The sequence below is a fragment of the Anopheles ziemanni genome, chromosome 2 (assembly GCF_943734765.1).
Source record: "Anopheles ziemanni chromosome 2, idAnoZiCoDA_A2_x.2, whole genome shotgun sequence".
In the NCBI taxonomy this organism is placed as follows: domain Eukaryota; kingdom Metazoa; phylum Arthropoda; class Insecta; order Diptera; family Culicidae; genus Anopheles; species Anopheles ziemanni.
Window position 1 is genome coordinate 58,581,494 of NC_080705.1, and position 19,992 is coordinate 58,601,485.

Genomic DNA, 19,992 nt, shown 5'->3' on the forward strand with positions numbered 1-19,992 from the left:
ACACGCGCATACTTAATTAAAACGGTTCAATTAGAAAGACACCGAAAACCGGCCAGAGGGTTAGTCATCGGATGACAGAGCTAGAGGCTCACGTTGCAACCGATGGCGTTCTCGTGTGATGAAACGTAAAATCGAAACCGTTTGATCACTTTCCCGTTAGCGGAAAATCGAACAGCGAAAGACTATCCCTCTACTTCCCCCTTTGAAGGTGAAATGACACTGGAGTTGAGGCAAGCAAGAGGTACTTCTTCGTTTTCCCATTTGCCCAACCTTTAACAATCTCGGGTGTCGTGTGACCAAGAATGGCCTTATTCCGCACCAAACAATGCCGTGACAAAAAAATATCAAAAGGATCGGAGTTGGGGGGCACAAATTTGTCACGAAGCGCGTGAGGACACCGTTAAGCCAACCTTTCAAAAGACCGACACTTGCTATCGATCGTTCACGGGAGAAAGAATGTCACCCAGGAATGTGGCGACGTCACAACCTGAGATGATCCTCTAAACTACGCCTCGGCAAGCTTGTGCGTGCGACAAAAGGAGAAACATTTTATACATTCTTCTACTAATTTCGGATCACGGAGGCGTTGTTGTTGACGGCAAACGTTCTGCATAGTTGACCTGCCTGTTTTTGGAGCGCTACTCTTTTTCGTTTTCCAACGATCATTAACAAAATCAAATTAAGAAAGAATGCTATAATCGCAGTCTGAGCAACCCGTGAAAGCTGTCTATTAACTGGGAGTCTTCCATGAGCTTTTACTTGTTTCACAAATCTCATGTTGGAAACCATTCAATCCCAGTTCTTAGGACTCTAGAAATTAAATTTTTAAAGTTACACTATACTGTTGCTTGAACGTTTCACATCAAACAGACCCCAAGTTGAATGGAAACAGGGTCATATCGGAACATGAAAAAATACTCGCTTTCAGAACACGTCTGATTCGCGTGCGTACGTGACAAACATTTAATTGAAACCATATTCGATACTAAAATGCCTTGTATGCCAAGGCGAGAGAGCCTTTTTTTTTAAGTGCCTTCACTTTCCGCACCGATGGCCGTGAATATTTGTAGCTCGGGGAAAGAAGATGCCCTTGACGTCATCGGACACTTTTTGCGTCAAAAGCGTGTGGCATTAAAAGTTGCCGAAATATTTCAACATTTTTAATCACGGCTTCCTATCACTCAGCACATGATTCACCCGGCCAGTAGCGACCGAAGTATGCGAGAGACAGGGGCGGTAAAAAAAACTCAAACACGTATCGCCGCCGAATCATCTACAGCTGTTTTGCATCTTTTAGAACCAGTATCAGATGGTTTTCTCTCTTGTAAACGAAAAAAGAAAAAAGAACCTATAAAACCGAATATTGCTCGAACGCCGACAACACTGAATGTACCCCAAGCGAGAAGTAGATGTCGTTTTTGAAACCAATGAAAAACTGGGGAAAAACGATTCGAAACCATTAAAATTTCATCTGCTTTCCGTGTTTTTTTTTGTCTCTAAGTTTAACACATAGACGATCGATGTCGATCGGCTAGGATTCTCTGGCGACGAGTGATGGCCACTACGACTACTGGCACTGGTTTCTTTCTCGGGAAGTGTGAGAAGAAGTGGCCGCTTGGAACAACTATCTGACAAGCTTCTATTTTCTTGTCTAGCGTCGGGTGATAAAGTCAAAACAACGCGCGCAAATAAGACATAACAGCAACTGGCGGGGTAAGACTGCAGTCAAATATCAATGGGAGTAGTGAGAAAGAAAATTCCCCGACAGCACAAAACCTGACCATTTATATTTATACAAATTTCAAACGACCTCCCGGGCATATGGTGGTCAACTGACATTCACGAACCGCACAAATATACACGCCAAAACCCGCGCGCGCATATAAACAAAATGGAGAGGTTGAGCAACAAACTCGACACGCAGCGCGAACGCTATGGCATCAATGTCAATATGAATGGATGATGGGCCGCTGTCTTTTATTCCGTTCGGTTGATTTTTATCATTTTTTCGACTGTTCGTTTGTTTGTTCAATTGTTTGTTTATTCGTTTCTGGTCATTTTTGTTTTCCCTCTGTTTTTTTTTGCTCGTTTCCCGGGAAGGAATTTGTTGTGCACTTGCGTTGGTGTGGTGCTGGACAACTTTTGCGCGTAGCATTGTTAACAGCGAAATGAGCCGGATGTCCCAGTACGGCATATATGACGGATCGAGAAGATCGGCACTGATCGGATGATTGATTTTGCGCGCACAGATCGACGGATGAGTGAACACATTTGGCATTTGACGCCTGGACGGTTCCAACCCCCGCTAGTAACGGCGCTTATTCAAGGTTGTAAAATAGAACCTTTGAACATCTAGTTCATGTATCAAAAAACGCCTCATTGATTCAATACTATAACTCGATCAATAAGTAGCACCGTTACTTGCAACTGGATTTTTTAGTATCGTCAATTTCATTTCATCTTCTCATTTAAATAGTGTAGCTACTTAATTGCATTTTTGTATACGTTTAAAACGGGAAAGTATGTTTTCTTTATGTCGCAGTATGATGTAAATAAACTTAAATCATGGAATATTTAGAAACAAATGTTTAATACTGAAAATCATTCTTCGCATCGACTGGTTTATCATAATTCAAATAAATAAATGCTCTCACAAGATTGAACGTAATTGGCAAGCTTCCGGATTGAACAAAATTAAAAATGCTGGTTCCAGCGGTCCGTTGTTTTAGTTTTATGGGTCCAGTTTCCTACGGTTCGCTCTTCCCCTAAACGAAACGATGCTGTCGATCGGTGAAAAACTAAGCATGATACTTAAGAATTGTAATAAATTTCAAGTGGTCGCTTATGTAATCGGACCATTCCCATTTACCATTCCAAAAGTATGAAAATAGAGAAAAATAAGTTACTCCTACTCGAAGTGGCCTGCCCCAATCGACGCGTTCATCTTACCGACCGGTCCATATCTTCTTAATGCAGTCCAATTAAGCGGCGTCGGAAGCACAGTATGAACTTTAATTTCAGCTCTCCGGTCCAGAGCATATCGCAAGCATACAGCCTCGCACAATGCTACGTATTGATCTTTGGCGAACACATACACATTTGTACCGGTCTACGATGGCAAGCAAAAGTGCATACAAAGCAATCGACGAGGTTGCACTTTTTCTTGGAAGGCTTCAGCAAGCCACTTGCTGCCATTTGACCATTTTCGAAATGGAGGACTGACCGGACGTCTTCTCTTGCATTTTCAACTGATGCAAGAAGGAATAATTTCCTTCGTACAGAAAAAGATGTTTACACACTTTCCGTCCCTTTTCCAATCTTGCAACCCCACTCGCGCCTTTTCTTTGCGTTCCTTCCCCACAGCATCGCACCGTAATCTTCCGCTGTTGCTTTTCCAACTGGTGTGACGGATTTTCGCGCACATTTTCTCACAACTGCAGGCCACAAACGCACACACGCGCCACGGAAATGTATTTGCCGCTACGGCTCGCAGACGCCCACCTCCCCCAACAACCCACAACAACCCGGTCGCACAAACACCCACAAACGCACGCAAGCGGCGGACTTTGTTCGCTGCTTCATGGCGGCTACACTTTCTTGCGTTCTACGCGCACCGCCGTTCTGCATCCGGGCCGTTCTGTAACACTTTCACTTTGGCCAGCCAGCACTGCAGAGATGGCCATCAGCAGATCGGGGGTATTGCTTTGCTTAGTGAGCTTATTTTAGCAAGCGAAGAAAAAACCCGCAAACGATTAAGACGAGTCGCAATTGTAACGCTCACTGGCGATGGCGCCGGCAGGAGGTCATAACGTATGCACATTTAAAAAAAAAATATCACACACGGCAGGGTACAAACGGTGACACCACAGTTGGACACACTAGCACATGGGGGGAAAATTGAATTTTTCTAGCAGCCAAGTTGATAGATCACAACCCAACCAGTAGAAGGAACGATTTACTTAGCACGTTTCATCCGACAACTGAATTGGATTATTCAAGCTGCAGATGCTCAGAATGAGCAAGGTTTTGTCACTAACTTGAGTTGAATAAATTGATTAGGATATTGCTATCAAACATACACGGATTTTTCTAACCAACGCACACTCGTAGGAGGATACAGAAAATAACAAAATGCCCTCAAAGGCCGTGAATGAAACCAACGCACGTCCGTCCGGATGGGAGGCTCGAACGTGAAAACTGATCGCGCGCCGTTTGCGCTCGCGATCACTAAACGATCGGGCCGCCGGCCGCCTGCGACAATATCAAGCCTTGGAGTTGCGCGAAGAGAACAGATGAGACCGTTTGAGAGTATACGAGAGCGCGTTTCTCGCGACACCGGAATATTAATGCTCCGGCTCTATATCTAGGCTTGTATACACTAATCCGGCTCAGCCGGCGTGCGAGCGCGCACATGGGATAACGACCAGCAGCATCGACTTGCATCTTCATCGGCGCGAGATCCGGTGTCACCCTCTCTCAGTGTTGAGCTAAGTGTGTTGCGCTGTTCGGCATCACGCTCAAACAACACGCGAAGGAAAGCATCCCATCGGAATCCTCATGGAAAGAGGCTCCTCAAAAGTAATGGAGTCTTCTTGGCCAGGGGGACCGTAAGAGAGGACGGGAATTACCTATTTTTGGAAGTCAATTTTGAAACGTCCAACGGCTGCACACTTTATGGAGATTGATTGATTTGAGGGAAAGCGAATCTCGCGTGTCTGCAGGCTTCAAGCTGCAAAGGGGCTTTTGATTACTCTGAAATTAAGTCACAAATTAAGGACCACAAACTAACTCGATTGTGACATTACCTTTAAGAATGTTTAATTTTGAATGTAGAACAATCAACAGTTGGTTGAAAATGGCAAAAAATGGAAATACAAATCGATTGTCACAAATGGTGGACATATTCAGGGTGTTCGACAACACCTTAAACGATATATTTACTGAATTCGGTCCTTAAACCCGTTCCAAGTATAGTAGTATGTAAGTAGTAGTAAAATGTATATCCGAAATAAAGTTTGGAACGTGATTTTAAAAACACGTTTCTTACTCATAATTGTACAACTACAATTGATATTGTAGTATTAAAAAAAGGAAATATTTAAATAGGCATAAAAACAGAAAGTAAACATTTGCTAGTAGATGTTTCAAGGTTTATATAAAATACAAATGAACATGGAAAAACAACACAATATGACTGACAAATAGGGGAAAAGACATCGAAAAATCTGAAAAACTAGATAAAGACATCAAACCGGTTCCTTCAATTCGCTTTCATATTATCGAATTGAATGTTATCTCTTCGGTATATTTTGGCACAAAAAAAACTGAAAAAGGAGTGGTGGGAGTGTAACCTTCTTCTGCGATCCGCTTGTCACCAGAAATACAATCACGCTACGCTATGCAAATCCATGTCATCATTGGCATGTTTGCTATCGAACGGTGAGTAATAAAGCGTAAAGACATGTAAGTGCTTAATTATTCCCGGCTTGCTTGACAAGTTAATCTTTCGCCACCAGTTGTGCAGAACCATCGACACAAGAAATGGCGTCGTGGAACGTGCGTAGACACAATTGATTGAATTGTTTCGCACGAGCTCCCAAACTGGTACGGCTCATAAATCATTCATTCAGATTCCATCAATCAAACACAAATAACAACAACAACAAAATGTCATTCGATTCCGATGTGTGAACAAGGATTTTTTTCATTGTGTGATCAAGATGATCACACACATTCCACTCTTGCTTGCATCGTGGTTGGTAAAAACAGAAACTCCCCCCATCCTTTAGTGCGAATTCAAAGTCCGACATTGCTAGAAGAAGTCTAGTTCCTCCGGGTGGCAGTGAAGTAGAGAACGGAACGAACCCTTTAAACTCGGATGCGCATCGCATTGAAGCATTCACTCTCAAGCTCAAAACATACAAAAAAGATAATACTACTCCCCTTGCCTTTAATCTCTCTCTCTCTCTCTCTCTCGCCCTCGTCTCGCGGTGGTTCTTCCTTTGCCTGGCTTCTTCGCGGCAAGAACCACCGACATACTGCATCCCTCCTGCGAGTAAAGTGTCTCGACGGCCTCACTCCCAACCGGAATCTGTGCCAAAGAAGGGGGAGTTCAAACTGGCCAACATACGTACGGCGGATTCAGACGCAATGAATGACGGCGGACCTTACCATCGCCCCTCGTAACGAATGAATAAGAAATGGGTTTTCCAGTGAGGCGCATTGCACATGCACGATGCACCCAAACGATAGCGAACCGGGGGCCGCGCGTTTTGGTCGGAAAACAAAAAGTTTTCCTTTTCTTCCGAGACGCAAACCAGAGATCGACCATCATCCCGAGTACGCACACATGCGTTTTCTATTTATAATAGCGAGGGGGAGGAGGTGTTTGAGAGTGTTCCACTCGGAACCTTTCCCCCTTTGTGGTGGCGTAAGGAATGTGTGAATGCAACTGCACCAACTGGATCGGCGGAGTTCATTCAGTTGCACACTTTCGTCGGGTTTGACTGGATTCTTCAAGTTTTCCGTTCTTTCCGGCCTTCTAATGCAGGGAAAATGGGGTGGAGAGAGGTGGGAGGGAAAAATGTCAGTTGCGTCATTAAAACTTTTCACCACTGGAAACATATTTAACGCTTTTTCTTCCCCTCGGTATGATGCGATGATTACGAGCAGCGGCGTCATATTGGTCCAGGAAAAACATTTCATCACGTGGGTGTGTCTGTGGGTTCATTGTTGGAGGAATACAAGCATGCTCTATAATAGCTTTCCCAGCTAGCATGTCCGGAAAACAAGGATTAGTATTTAATTTCCAATGCATTATGGAACCATATCATGAACATCGTCGTCAAAAAAATTGCATAAACCATTACAAAACAGCATACGATTCATTAGAAATAATTAATAGGTGTCAGGGCGCTCCATTTTTGCACCACCACCAACACCATCATCATCATCATCATCTGTTGTGCCATTTTGGGATAAACCAAAAATGGAATGCAAAATGGTTACTGGGTTCACTGACCATCGGGAATGGCTTCGATATGCACCGCAACGATGAAAAATGACGGTGGTGCACCATGATTATGCTCTTTGCCATTTACATCGCGGCCATCGGAGGCGTTGCTTGCAACTGGCGGTGCAAGTGCAAGCAAATGCCTACAGCGAATTCCACCCAATTCCTCTCTACTTTCCCTCTGCAAAGGGACAAACCGCACGGTTCTGCTCCAATATTCACTACTCCTCAGCGGCATGAGTGCAGCAGATGCAAGCGAAAGTCACAACCCCACTCCACGGACGGTCGGCCAGACGGACGGACGAAAATAGGCCAATTGGAAACGACCACAGGGTAGCGCGAAGTCGATCTGGGAGTCATGGATGACGCCTCCGCCCGTGTCGCTCCATCATGCCCCACGGAGAGAATTATTTTATCGTGCAACGACGGGGAAAACAAAATATTATTATACCGAATACACGCTCGCTAATCCACCGACAGCGGTGTTCCTTTTTTTTTGTTTTTGAACCCGTATGTTTTAACATGGAAAACACATGTGGGGCGGCTGCAGCGTGTATGCGAAGGGGGGAAAGGTGCAAATGTTTGCTAGCACTAGCATGGGTACGTTTATGACGCTACGTCATCGTGCAAGTGTTTGGAGAGGCCTGAGGCCTATATGAATTCCATTCTGTAAGCAACTGCTGAAGTACCTGTTTCAGAGAACTCATGACAGGTAGAAATGTTTCATACTTCTAGAATATATAGAGTTTACATAAACCAAATTGAAATGAAAGTATAAACAATTTTGCACATATTTATAAAGGTTATTACTTTTCGCAGTTTCAAAATTCCAAATTACAAGAATGTTTTACGCAGATCCTGTTCAAAAAATTTGGCTACTAATTTTAGTGTATTTTGAAAAAGTTGTTCTATTTGGAAACTGTATATTTTTCTCGTTAGTTCTGTATATTGTGTTTTCAAGTTTGTCAGTTTTGAAACTCTTACTTCTGGAGCCAATTTTAATTGGTTTTTTCATTTATCCCTTCTGCGGATAGCCTATCTAGTTTATCTACAAGCTGGTGTACCTATGAAACACCACACTCTGGGTAATACGACTTCTGACTCAAACATAATCCCAAGTGTTTTCAAACGAACCTAAGTTGCGATGCTCCTACGTGTGCTTTTTGCGCTCAGAGCGGCACACGACAGCTTCAACGTTTCCATAGTCCCCCCTGTGCAAACATGCTACGAAACTACCTTCCATAGAAAAAGTGCATCGTAAACACGATGATATCAAAATCATCATCATCGTCCACAACAGCGTCAGAGAGAAGTGCACGTCCTGGCGCGTCATGCTCCTAGCGAACATTTTTGCCACACACAAAAGAAGGGTTAGCTACTCGGTGAACATGTCTCCAAGTCGTTGGGGTGTACGGTACCGGGCCTAACATTTTTTATTAAAAAATACATAATTATATTCTCCAGGAAAACACGTCTAGATGAAATATGTTTGAGATTCGTATTCTGAATTTCAACGTTGGGGGAGTAAAAGACGCGCGACCCATGAAGGGTCGAGGATATTCTCCGAGCAACTAATGGAAATATACGAAAAATATACCCAGAAGCATGAAGCAAGGAACTTGGTTGGTTTTTTTGACATAAAATTATTACTTCATCATACATCATCACCATGAGATTCGTTGAATTCAGCCCGTTGATTGCGTGCAAAGATACGACGGGGTACTGAAGAACCCACTTTTCCATGCTTGAGCACGTCCTATGTTACTCGGGACACTTGCACCGGTCGCAGTAGAAACTTCGTTCTACGTGCTTCACGCTGAAAGTGCCAGCTACTTGGTTTATTGACGACTTCAGGCACTTCCTTTAGGTGCAATCGGCCGAAATTGTGCAACGCCCCAACGTTGGGTGGTATTGCTACGAGAGTGAAAATGTCTCCGAATTGAAGCAGGAACATGCCCGGAAGGGAAATGAACAAGCCTTTCATCTCGAGGGGCAAATCGGGGCTGGTTTCTTCTGTTACGCATATGTGAACGAGACAATATGAGTACAGAATGGGAGGCCCTAACAATGCGACACTCGATGGCTGAGAACAATGCGACACATCTGTCTGATGTATGTGGGCAAAGGCATCGCATCATTAAATCTTATACATGCATTAATTGTTTTTCCGAAGAACAGGGAACCATTTATTCATGGTATTTTTTCCACCGCTTCCTGTACTTTGATTCAATTGCTTGTGAGTCAAATTAGTTCCTATTCATTTTGGGCCCTTTGGCTTTGTGTGGTCCTTTTATGTCACATACATTTTCAACCTAAAACATAAAAAAGTGAACATCTACTACATTTGAAAGTCTTTCCCAATTTAAGAAGATATTTTGAAAGACATGGCAACAACCTTGTATTATAAATAATTGAGTTTTCTAACACTAAACAACAACCCTCACATCGCGTTCCCGTATCAACTCACCGTTTAGTTCCTCTACCTCCGCCTGTGTTTCGTTTGCTGCCGGTGATGGCGTATGTTCTGCTGGCCGCGGCTCGTCCCGCTCGCTGCTGCCCGCCTTGACCAACAGCTTCTCCGTCGATTCGTTCTCCTGCTTCTCGTCCTCGGTGTGAATCGGTGACGAGGGTCCGGACGAGGCGCTTGCACCCGGGCTCGGAGACGAGCTGATGGCATGCGCCGGTGAGGTAAGCCCACCGGAGCCGGTGTCCTTCTCGGAGGATTGGCGTCGGGCGAGGGCACCGAGCTCGGGATACTTGAAGGCTTGGGAGGTTTGCGTTACGACCGTCGGCCCGTTCGCCACCGTCCGTTCGCTGCTGTCCAGGTTGCCCTCGAGGGACTTCTTACGTGCCGCTTTCTCCGGTGGTTGGTGAGGGTGCTCGGGTGCTCCCGGGTGCGATGGCGTTTGTTGTTGCTGCTGCTGCGGATGATGGGAGACCGTCGTCAGCACGGTGGTGCTACTTCGCACCGGAGCAACCGGGGGTAAGTTGGCGTGCGTGGGCGTCGGAGCCGGTGCCACCGGTGTCGTTGAAGTTGGCGGAGGTTCCGCCTGTCTCGGCGGTGGTTTTAACTTCTCCGGGCTGATCTTCGTGGGGCTCAGCGAGCCCGGATCGGTGGCGTGCGGTGGCACGGCCGGAGGGGTTTTGGTGGGGCTAGGGAATGAATTCTGTCGCAGGTTGGCACTGGTCCGGGGACCCTTCTCCGGTGGTGGCGGTGGCGGTGTCTGCCGTTTCGGTGGACTCGGCGGGGGTTCGCTAGGAGACGGTAACCGATGGTGACTGCTAGCGACGGGCGCTGGGTGACCGCCATAGGGTGACTCTTTGGAGCCCCCGTTCGGTATGACCGAGACCGAGTAATTCCCGTTCGTGGTCACCGTCGACGGGGCAACGGGGGTCGACCCGGCCCCGGCTATTATACCCGTTCCCGGCACCGTGCGTATAATATCGCACCGAGTAAAATCGCCACCGCCGGCCCCCTTCGCCGTGCGCGTCTTCGAAAAGTGTGACGTCCAGTTCTTCTGCTTCTCGATCAGTTCGCGCGAGTTGAACTTCCGCTCCGGCTTTTCGGGCTTTTCTGGCTTCTCCGACTTCAGCCGCGACTGGTTGAGGATGCGGTTCGAGTCGAGCTTGCCGATGCCGTTGCTGATTGCCGCCGCCGCCGCCGACGGTTGCATTTGCTTTCGCTTTGGCGACGGCGATCGGTCCGGCCCGGAGCCAATGTCGGACAGATTGTCCTCCTTGCTGCTGGAATGTGACATCTTAATACTGAAAGGGGGCGGTCGATTGACGCGACCCTCGCCCAACTTCTCGAACAGGGCGCGTGCGTTGTTGAAGCGGGCGGCGTGCGATTCCGTTCGCACCACCGTAGCCGTGGGGGAGTGTGTTGCGCCGGTAGCGGCGACCGATGGTGTCGGGCCTCCCTCGCCACGACCACTAGGAGGATCGGCGTGCGCGTGCTCGACCGGTTTGCGCTGGAAAAGGTTCGCTATCTGCGACACCTTAGGCCCGGCGGCCGACGCCGGATGGGCAGCGGCGGATTTCTCCATACTGTTGCTGGGTATTACGATTCTGCGAAAGATAGCACACGAAAGATGGAATTAGAAACGGCACAGCACAAGGTCTGGGAAAGGGAGAATACTACGGGGCAACCAACCATATTGCAGGGAAGCTGTATCACTTTAGGAAAATTAAATTCGAGACGCGACGAGAACGAAACTGCAATTCCAACTAATCACAACTGAACACGACGAATCGTTACCAGCAAATGAGAGACAGAGAGCTTCAGAATCGCAACCGACTACAATTAGAAACCATGTGTGTGTGTGTGAGTGTGTGTGTTTGTTTAAGGGAATAACACTCAACGCCAGACAGGGCATAGTCTGGCCGATCGTTTCTGCTTAGATGCGCGATAATGGCACAGTGGTCACAACTACAACGGCACAACAGTCGAAACGCCAACCTGATGTCACTGTTTCGGGTTTGCAAAAATGATACCTTTTGAAAACAAAAATAATAGACGTCTTTCCGAAACGCAATACTTCAAATTCCCTGCTTCCGCGACCCAATATATTTCCCTTTCGACTCCCGGAACAGACTGTTTGATTTGCCGCCACCGAACAATTGCGAAGATGGACAACCGGACACGGCACAGTGCCGTCTCAAGTACAACATAACCAACACCACCTGGCGCGCGGCCACATCTTCGTACGGTGGGGCTTTGACTTTCGTCCGAAGGCAAAAGATAAGCAACAGAATTGGTTATTCTTATCGGAAGAAAAGTACCGCGTAACACAGCCCTCGTGCTGTGGTGGTATATTATATTGTGATGTCATAAAGATCCACGTACCGACCCCGTGCCAACCCCCTCGTTTTCGTTGCCGGTTTGAGGTAGGGAAGCCACCATTAATGGATGGCGATAATGAACCCACATTCCAAGGGGATCGTGGGGGGATTAAAATGTCTCAATTCTTCTGCGCATTTCCTCTTCCTTCCCAAATAATAAATGTGTCTGTTCAATTGCAAAACGCATATCAATCGTGCTTCATGTTTGTTAAAAGTAGCATCACTTGCGCCTCATAAGCTCAACTTAGTTACTTACGAACACATAATACTTACGGTGAGTTTAACCAAAGAAGCATCCATTTTGAAGCAAGATACGATTCACTCACTTAGATAAAAATGTACTTTCTCTGTTTAAACACGACAGCTCGTTCGGCTAAAACTCAACTAGTCCTCTTTTGATTAGCACAACTATCAGACTGATGGAAAAAGCACTTTGCAGCGAGTCACTAAGACTCGACACTCGCTACGCAGTAGTAATAAATGTTCGGCAAACAAATAACACTAATCAATCGATCACAAAAAAAGGTTCGGAACTCGCCGACTGTGAATCACAAACTTCAAGAAAACACACACAGATAGCCCACCGCTCTGTGTGTGGCTGAGGCGGAAGGTTTTGAAGACCAGCTCGCGGGTAGCGATAAGGCAACGAACGTCTGAGGTGAAGTTGCCGCTTCACGGGTGCAATGTCGCGGCACGACGACACTTGTGCATGTACCGACAATGGCCATTCGACACGAATATTGCACCTCCGATGCACTTCAATGGGATATATCCTGGAGATAGGTCCATCCGACTTTAAGAGAAATGTGACAACGAACACTCAACTATCTTGACCAGCGTGTCAGTTTTGTCGTAGCCACTGACGCAAGATGGTAACACCGAACAAGTGCATTCCGAACTTAGTGATACTCCTTCTGCTGGAGGTAGCAACGCTCCTTTCCGCCCAAATCGTCCCCAACTGTGACAGTGCGCTCGGTTGTCTGGCTTCCCCCACTCAGACTGCCTGCACCAACCCGGACGAATTCTGGTCACCGAAGGCCACACACGGCGGTTGCTGTCCGGGATGCGTCCAAGGACTCCCCTTGGGTGCAGTATGCAACGAACCGTCCACCACCACCGTAAGTCCGGAAAGTGCACCGACTCTTCCCTGCGCTCCGGGTCTCGTGTGCGGTCTCGGTAACGTTTGCCGCCTGAATACGGGTAAGGGTTAGGAGTGAAACCTCTGTCGGTCGATGGTAGAAACAAAAATAGGCGCGTCTATAACGTCTCGATTTGATTTGGTTCGTCGCCCAGAGGACTGTTTATCGACGTACCACGTCGCGACTGATACCATCGACTGGGTGCCGCAGTGCGATAGCCGGGGCCAGTACGCACCCAAACAATGCCGTGGCGATCGGCTCAATGGACGCTGCTTCTGCTACTCGGCCGAGGGCAAGCGCATTTTCGGCTTCAGTTGGCGCAATCAGGCCCAGAACATGACCTGCGGTGAGTAGCGGTTGTGGACACGCGTCCACACGGGCTCTGCTCTGGGCCTTCTAGAGGTCACACGGCTTCGCTATCGGTCGACGGGTGTGATAGCAAACCGTTGAAAACCGAAAGTTGGGGAGGAGTTTTTGTTTGCTTTTTTAACACTCCCGTCTTCTTGCAGCTTGCAGTCGACGACGTGCCGATCTGGAGGCCGAAGGCCGGATCGACGTTACGTTACACTGCACATCGGATGGTAACTACGAGGAACTGCAGTGCGACCAGGGGGTATGCTGGTGCGCGGAACCTCAAACCGGCTCGCAACAACCGGGTACTCGAGCCGTCCCGGAGGACCTCTGGACGTTGCTGCCTTGCTGTAGGTTGATGTTACCCGTGGTGTGTGTACAATCTATTTCCACTGTTTTGATCGATGACACCCGCCCGGATTCGCTTTATTTCTCCCGCCAGATAACGAAACCCTCCACGGGGTGCAGTATCTGAGGCGTTGCGAAAGTATCGCCTTCTCGCAGATACTTCAGCGCAGGCAATTCATCATCCACGGTCACACCGGTGTAACGTTCACCAACGTCATCTGCAACTACGATGGAAGTCACGGTCGATACGTCATCGAAGGGCAGGAGTGAGTATCGCCCGGCAGGACCTTTTTCAAGGAAGCTCATGCTATTATTTATCTTTTTGCATACACCGAAAGAGCGGCTTGCACCTGGCGTGATGGAACAAAGATCGATCAGTACAAAACGTCCCTTCGCACATTGAGCTCGATGAACTGCAGTAAGTCGCCTTAAAGTAGGCAAATCGCTGAACACTAGGGGTTTTACGTCTGACAGTCAAGATGATTAAAGCAAAGGTGGCTACTGCTTTTTAAATTTTCATGCATCTGGACGTTGACGTTTTGAAGACAAAATGTTTAAATTCACATACAAAAAAAGGCTCTTCTACGAAAAGAAGATGTTCTGCATCACCAACGCTTCTGTTACTTTCATCTTCACCATCATCCGGCAATCACACAAACACAAATTGCCCATAAATTAGTCAACTTAACTGGAAAGCATGCCTTTTGGCACGCAACACAGCCGCATAGCGCGCACGAAAACACTTCTAACACCTTCCGATGGAGCGGCCCACCCTTTGGGAAAATGCTTCCCAATCACGCCACCACCCCGCCAACTACTTTGTCGTTCGTTGTGGCCGAGAGCGCATTTACTCGCACGATTCACGGGTACTTTTGTTTTTCTTCCTTTTCCCCACACACGGCGGCACAGATTGTGCATATGATGAAAGGCTGTACGCCACGGTCGGGCGATCACTGGAGCTGGCCTGTGAGGAAAACGGCAACTACATGCCCCTGCAGTCGCGCAACGGAGAGCTGTTCTGCGTCGATCCGGACGGGTTTATTGTGGCACAAAACGTCCCCGCCGATCAGGTGAATTGCAATCATTACATTTTTGGGGCAAACGTGTAAGGAAGAGGAAAACGGTGGGTCAATAAATTGCTTCGTGAACGCTACACAACCGAGGAGAAAAATAAAGTTTGGAAACTTTTACGATACTAGGTACGCTTTTGAAACCAATAATACTTCTGCCGGGGAGCCAGAGTTCTTCATTCGATTCGGTTACCAAACTTCCGAAAACCTCTTATCATAGCAAACTACAAACTGATACCGTATGACATGGAAAAGCAATTGGAAAACAAAATAAAAATTAAACTCCCCCGATAACCGCACAGTTTGATGCATGGGCCGTTCCGAAAAACTTCCACCGGGAACAAATTAGTCTACAACAACTTCCCCAACGCAATGGACACTCTAAAATTGAGTTGGATTTTGTCTGTTTTAACTGTAGTATACGGCGCTGTGGATCCTCCGGCTTGCGACACCTCATTCGGTTGCGTTTCATCCCTCCGGCAGGAGGACTGTGCCAAGGGTGAGATCCTCATATCCGGTGGGTCTCTGAACGGGTGCTGCCCCGGGTGTCGGGGCGGACGAAAGTATCTGGCCGTGTGCAACGAGAACATTCCCGATCGACGATGTGCGCCCGGTTTGAAGTGCGTCGAACGGAAGTGTCTATACGACCGATGTAAGTCGACGGGATCCCAAAATTAAGGTAATTGCACAAATCAGTATCGGGGGTTTTTTCCTGTAGCCACCTGCCTGCACACGATGCATCTGGACACGAGTCTGGTTGGGTGGGTCCCCAAGTGCAACCCGGATGGAACGTACGCCGCCAAGCAGTGCCGAGGGGATCGCCTATCCGGTCGCTGCTTTTGCTACAGTGAGGACGGGAAGCGCATCTTCGGGTGGGATTGGTACCGGAACACGGAAAAGATGACCTGTGGTAGGGTTTTTGACAACTCATAGCATTAATGAGTCAACCACCTGAGTCGTTTGCCTGACGTGTACAACTTTCATCGCTCTCAAGCCTGCAGCAGACGTCGACATAAGCTCGAGAAGGAAGGCCGGTTCGATGTGACGCTACACTGTGCGCAGAATGGGAACTACGAGGAGTTGCAGTGTGACTCCGGACTTTGCTGGTGTGCGGATGAGTTAACCGGAAACGTCAAGCTGGGTACGACCGTGGTCCACGAGAGTCTGTTCACGCTGCTACCGTGCTGTAAGTCAATGGTGATAGCCCGTACGGCTTGGAAATCATTTTTCAACCGGTACGCTCCCACAGATAACAGCACCGTGGACGGCGAAACGTACCTGCGCCAGTGCGAGAGTGCCTCCTATGCGCAGAAGATGATCCTCAAGAAGTTCAACACGCACGGCACCGTCGGCGTTACCTTCAACGAGATCCCGTGCGACTACGATGGTGCCTACGGGCGGTACAAGGTGGAAAACGGAGTGTAAGTCAGACTTCCGTGACTTATCGCTTTTGCCCCGAATTCCATTTCCATCGGTCGGTTTCCCCCCCTCCCTGTCTCACTTTCAGCGTCTACTGCACGTGGCGTGACGGCAAGAAGATCGGTTCGTTTCAGATTCGCTCCAGCATGCTTTCGTCGGTGAACTGCTGTAAGTAGTAGGCGAACTCAAAAAGGGTGCGCTGAGATTTTCACGGCCTATCGCCCCGATCACAGATTGTGCCCGGGATACCGTCGTCTACCGGGAGGCCGGAATCCCGTTCACTCTGGCCTGTGGCGGCAACGGGAACTACGAGTACTCGCAGGATCAGAACGGGAAGCTGTTCTGCGTCGATAGCGACGGGTTTGTCGTTACCACCGAGGTCGCACCGAACGAGGCCTGCGACAAGTACATCTACAATTCCGCCTTCTACGACGACGACTAGAGAGTGTCGAGGTCGACTGCGGTGGAAAACTCTGCTTTGTGGTTTGTAATTTGTAGGAATAAAATATCCCTTAAAAGCAGGGTGATACTTGATTCGCCAGCCTTCGGAAACGCATCATTGTAAATTCATGTTTTAGGACTTCCAACCTTCAACCCAACCTTAAAAGAGAAAATGAAAGAAATTTAACCGATGACATTGGTGACACATGACTGCCCATTGTCCAACGAACAACGAAGGCTACATTGTCCCGGTGGTTGCTTTCTCCGACGACTTTGTTTTTCCTATGTTTTTGTTTTCGGAAACCCAATACACCAAAGCCCACCAAGAGGCACTACTCCACCATGCCACCCTCAGTCATACTTTGTTCTCCCTGGTAAAAATGACCACAACCGGGTAGAGCGGCCTTTCACGCGGACACGATTGGTATCCGATAGAACAACCTGCTCCAGTTACGTTACCACCGCGAAAAACCACCCTTTGGTCGGAAAGAGATGAAAACCATAGCTCCATCCGTTCGCGGAACAGTTCTAGCAACCGGAGACATGTGCCATTGGATGCCTTCAACTGCACTTTGCCACCACCAGGGCAGAACAATTTTGTCGGCAAAGGTAAGCCCCCACTACCGTAATAGTAAATCCGCTTACCGGGCAGATTTTGTGGCGCAATCGGCTGAAGGTATACCGGACACCCACTGTAGGACAAGGGGGATTGCCCATGAGGGAACGAGCTAATTGGAAGGGTAAAGGTCAATTATCCCACCGGTTCGGGTTGTATTTTCGCGCATGAATTGTTGCAAGGACTATGTATTCCTTGCATTTAATTTTGGTAGGAAAAGTTACATCACACTCCTTGTTAGAGAAGTACAATTTTAAACTCTGACACCAGTTCTCTTTGACACCAGATTACGCTCAATAAAATAATGAATAAATCATCAAACCATTCGAGAGAAGCAGAAAAAATACTTTAGTCTATCAACAAGTTCATCGCCAGGTAACACCAACCACTTCTTCCATCCCGTTAATCACGACAACCTGTCATGAAGCGACAGGATTACATTGTATTACAAGCGTTCGTCATCTCGACAGAACGACGAAAGTGGCCGGCAGTTTTTATTAGACCCCCGTTGTAATAAAAGTTCTTACAGACTCACACTCACCTTGGTTGGAATAAATCACTACACCTCAGTCGTCTGCGTTGTGGTGGCCGCCGTTCGGTTCCGTTTTGGTGCGTCGTCGGTTCCCGCCTCTTGTGAAGCACTTACCCGGCACGCAAACAACAACAACAAAATAAATGAGGAAGAAGCACACACTATCTAGTCGAGAGATAACGTTTCCCCGCGGTTTTTTCTTGCGCCTTCCCACCGGGCTGGGGGTGGTTTGGGCGGGTGGGTATGTGCGGGTTTGATGTTAGCAACTTTTATCGCAGCGTGTCTTGTCTTGTACCGCAGCCTCCACCGGCTGTTCGTCAGAGTTGCTTTTCTTCTCACTGGAAGCTCAATTTATGATCCATTGTGTCACCGGTTACCAGCATGGCTGGTAGATTTGCGTCGACCATGCGTGGCCTATTGTTTACATCTTTTGGACAGTTTCTTGGCAGCTTGCAGTCGCGAGCCGGAATAGTCTGTAATGAGAAACACCAAACAGAGTAGATTAGTTAAAAAACGTAAACACCAATCAGATAGGAGAAAAACGAAACATCACCTTCGTGCAAAATGCAATAAAAACAAACAGAATAAAATCAATCAAAACAAATCATAACTGCCCGATATCGAATTTCGTACACCAAACCAACCAATAGATCGCCGAAAACAACAACACCGACGGTAACTGCCCTGCTGTCCGTCAAAGAAAACGCCCTTCGCTCTTCGGTCTATTCCGGAGAGGTTTTCCTGCCTATTTTCACACATCAATAAGCGCGTCAAATCCCGCATACTGTGCATTCTCGTTTGATTCATACGCTTTTCTTCTTCGATTCGGATGAAGCAAAGAAAATAGATGTTATTTTCCTTCACACTATTTCGATCCGATACTTTTGTGTATCATTTAGGTTATTATGTTCAATCGGTGGGTTTCCATCGCGCCAATCAAACAACCCTTTTTACACTTCTCTTTTTTTATTCCAAGTTTTCTTTTCACATATTTATTATTTTGTTTTGCTTTTGAACAATGTTTCCCTTTATTTAAACTCATAAAAAGACCCACACTGTACCGCTCCCTTTTCTTTTTAGGTTTTGCAAATTCACATTTTGTCCCCTCTTGACGGCTTCCACAGCTGATCGTCAATCATCGCGTTCAGCATCGGGCCCCCCTCACGGTGAGGTGGAAACTTGTGTTTAGTTTCATGCGCGGTGAAGCATGAAACATAACCCGTTTTTAAATCGGTTTTTTACCCCCCGCGTGTGTTGCCCATTATTGGGTGAAAACTATTTGCAAGTTAGTGCTTGCTATGAGGAGTTGTACGTAGGATGGTAAACATTTAAGGTTATGAATTTTAAAGGTAATTTTATGAGACCCTTTCCAAGCCAATTAAACTATATAATAACTAGCTTTTACCTACCAATTTTGCACGAATAAATCCAACGTGCGGACCTATCGGTTTAGGGTTTCAAGCAACAGCTATTTGAAGATATCAAATGTTTGCTTAAAATACTCATGAGTGATTTTCTTTATAAGAACCAAATGAATCATTTTGATATTTCTATTGAGACTTTAACTGCCAATGACCCACATAGTGGATGACAGGCAATTCGAAACATGCCAAGGGACTCATACAGCATTCCAGTAATATAGTGGTAGGCTGTAGTTGTTGTAAAAATTAGCATTAGGAAAGCTTAATTATTTTTTTATTATTATGGTATTACGGACATTTGTTGTTGGTTGAAAAACAAGTCTAAACATTTGTTTTATAAACAAATTTTACCAAAAATGGTTGTACTAAAAAAAGCGTTCTAAAAACGCTTGACAGTAAGCATGTTAAATATATTCGTACATTTGAGAAATCTTATATGTAGCACTCGCAGACCCCACAATACGTGTACTCTAAGCTATGTCGTCAAAGGGAAAACATGGATGAAAGCATAAAAACAAAGGCCCGAAGAAGGTCACAGGTTAATGGGGAAGGAACCCACTTTTTCGAAATTTCCTCCAAGACGTGACCGGCAACACCTTCGACCGTAACGAAGCCCGCGAGCTCTTTTTCTCAGGTGGTAGACATAACACCGAGCCGGCGATTGAAAATTGGTGAAAATTCTTCTTGACCGTAACCTCCAGCGCATCAAAACGCACAAGAAACCACCCGGAACGAGAACAAAGCGAATAAAAAGCATACCTGAGAGGGCCGGGGGAAGAAAACGCAACACATTGAAAGGGA

At 46.9% G+C, this 19,992-nt stretch overlaps 3 protein-coding genes across 3 annotated transcripts in view; 2 read left to right on the forward strand and 1 right to left on the reverse strand.

Moving 5' to 3' along the window:
* The window catches only part of LOC131294936 (uncharacterized), a 28,295-nt gene extending 17,233 nt beyond the window's left edge, over nt 1–11,062 (reverse strand). Inside the window, exon 1 of the mRNA XM_058322991.1 lies at nt 9,480–11,062. Coding sequence (XP_058178974.1) covers nt 9,480–11,058 — 1,579 coding nt within the window. The 5' untranslated portion in view covers nt 11,059–11,062. The remainder of the gene's footprint in view (nt 1–9,479) is intronic.
* A 1,661-nt stretch (nt 11,063–12,723) lies between these two features.
* On the forward strand, nt 12,724–14,801 carry LOC131293962 (thyroglobulin-like). Its single transcript, XM_058322011.1, has 6 exons — nt 12,724–13,054; nt 13,148–13,339; nt 13,503–13,694; nt 13,787–13,958; nt 14,031–14,110; nt 14,602–14,801. Exons 1-6 carry the CDS (start codon nt 12,724–12,726, stop codon nt 14,799–14,801), a joined length of 1,167 nt encoding a protein of 388 aa, XP_058177994.1.
* Nucleotides 14,802–15,134: 333 nt separating this feature from the next.
* Nucleotides 15,135–16,623, forward strand: LOC131293963 (uncharacterized). Its single transcript, XM_058322012.1, has 6 exons — nt 15,135–15,414; nt 15,481–15,672; nt 15,757–15,948; nt 16,012–16,183; nt 16,270–16,349; nt 16,415–16,623. Exons 1-6 carry the CDS (start codon nt 15,135–15,137, stop codon nt 16,621–16,623), a joined length of 1,125 nt encoding a protein of 374 aa, XP_058177995.1.
* The last annotated feature ends 3,369 nt before the right edge of the window (nt 16,624–19,992 follow it).

Coding starts and splice junctions, on each gene's coding strand:
- LOC131293962 (XM_058322011.1), top strand. CDS start 12,724: ATGGTAACACCGAACAAGTGCATTCCGAACTTAGTGATACTCCTTCTG. Junction 13,055..13,147: donor CGTTTGCCGCCTGAATACGG/GTAAGGGTTAGG, acceptor TTCGTCGCCCAG/AGGACTGTTTATCGACGTAC. Junction 13,695..13,786: donor CTGGACGTTGCTGCCTTGCT/GTAGGTTGATGT, acceptor TTCTCCCGCCAG/ATAACGAAACCCTCCACGGG.
- LOC131293963 (XM_058322012.1), top strand. CDS start 15,135: ATGGACACTCTAAAATTGAGTTGGATTTTGTCTGTTTTAACTGTAGTA. Junction 15,415..15,480: donor GAAGTGTCTATACGACCGAT/GTAAGTCGACGG, acceptor TTTTTCCTGTAG/CCACCTGCCTGCACACGATG. Junction 15,949..16,011: donor GTTCACGCTGCTACCGTGCT/GTAAGTCAATGG, acceptor ACGCTCCCACAG/ATAACAGCACCGTGGACGGC.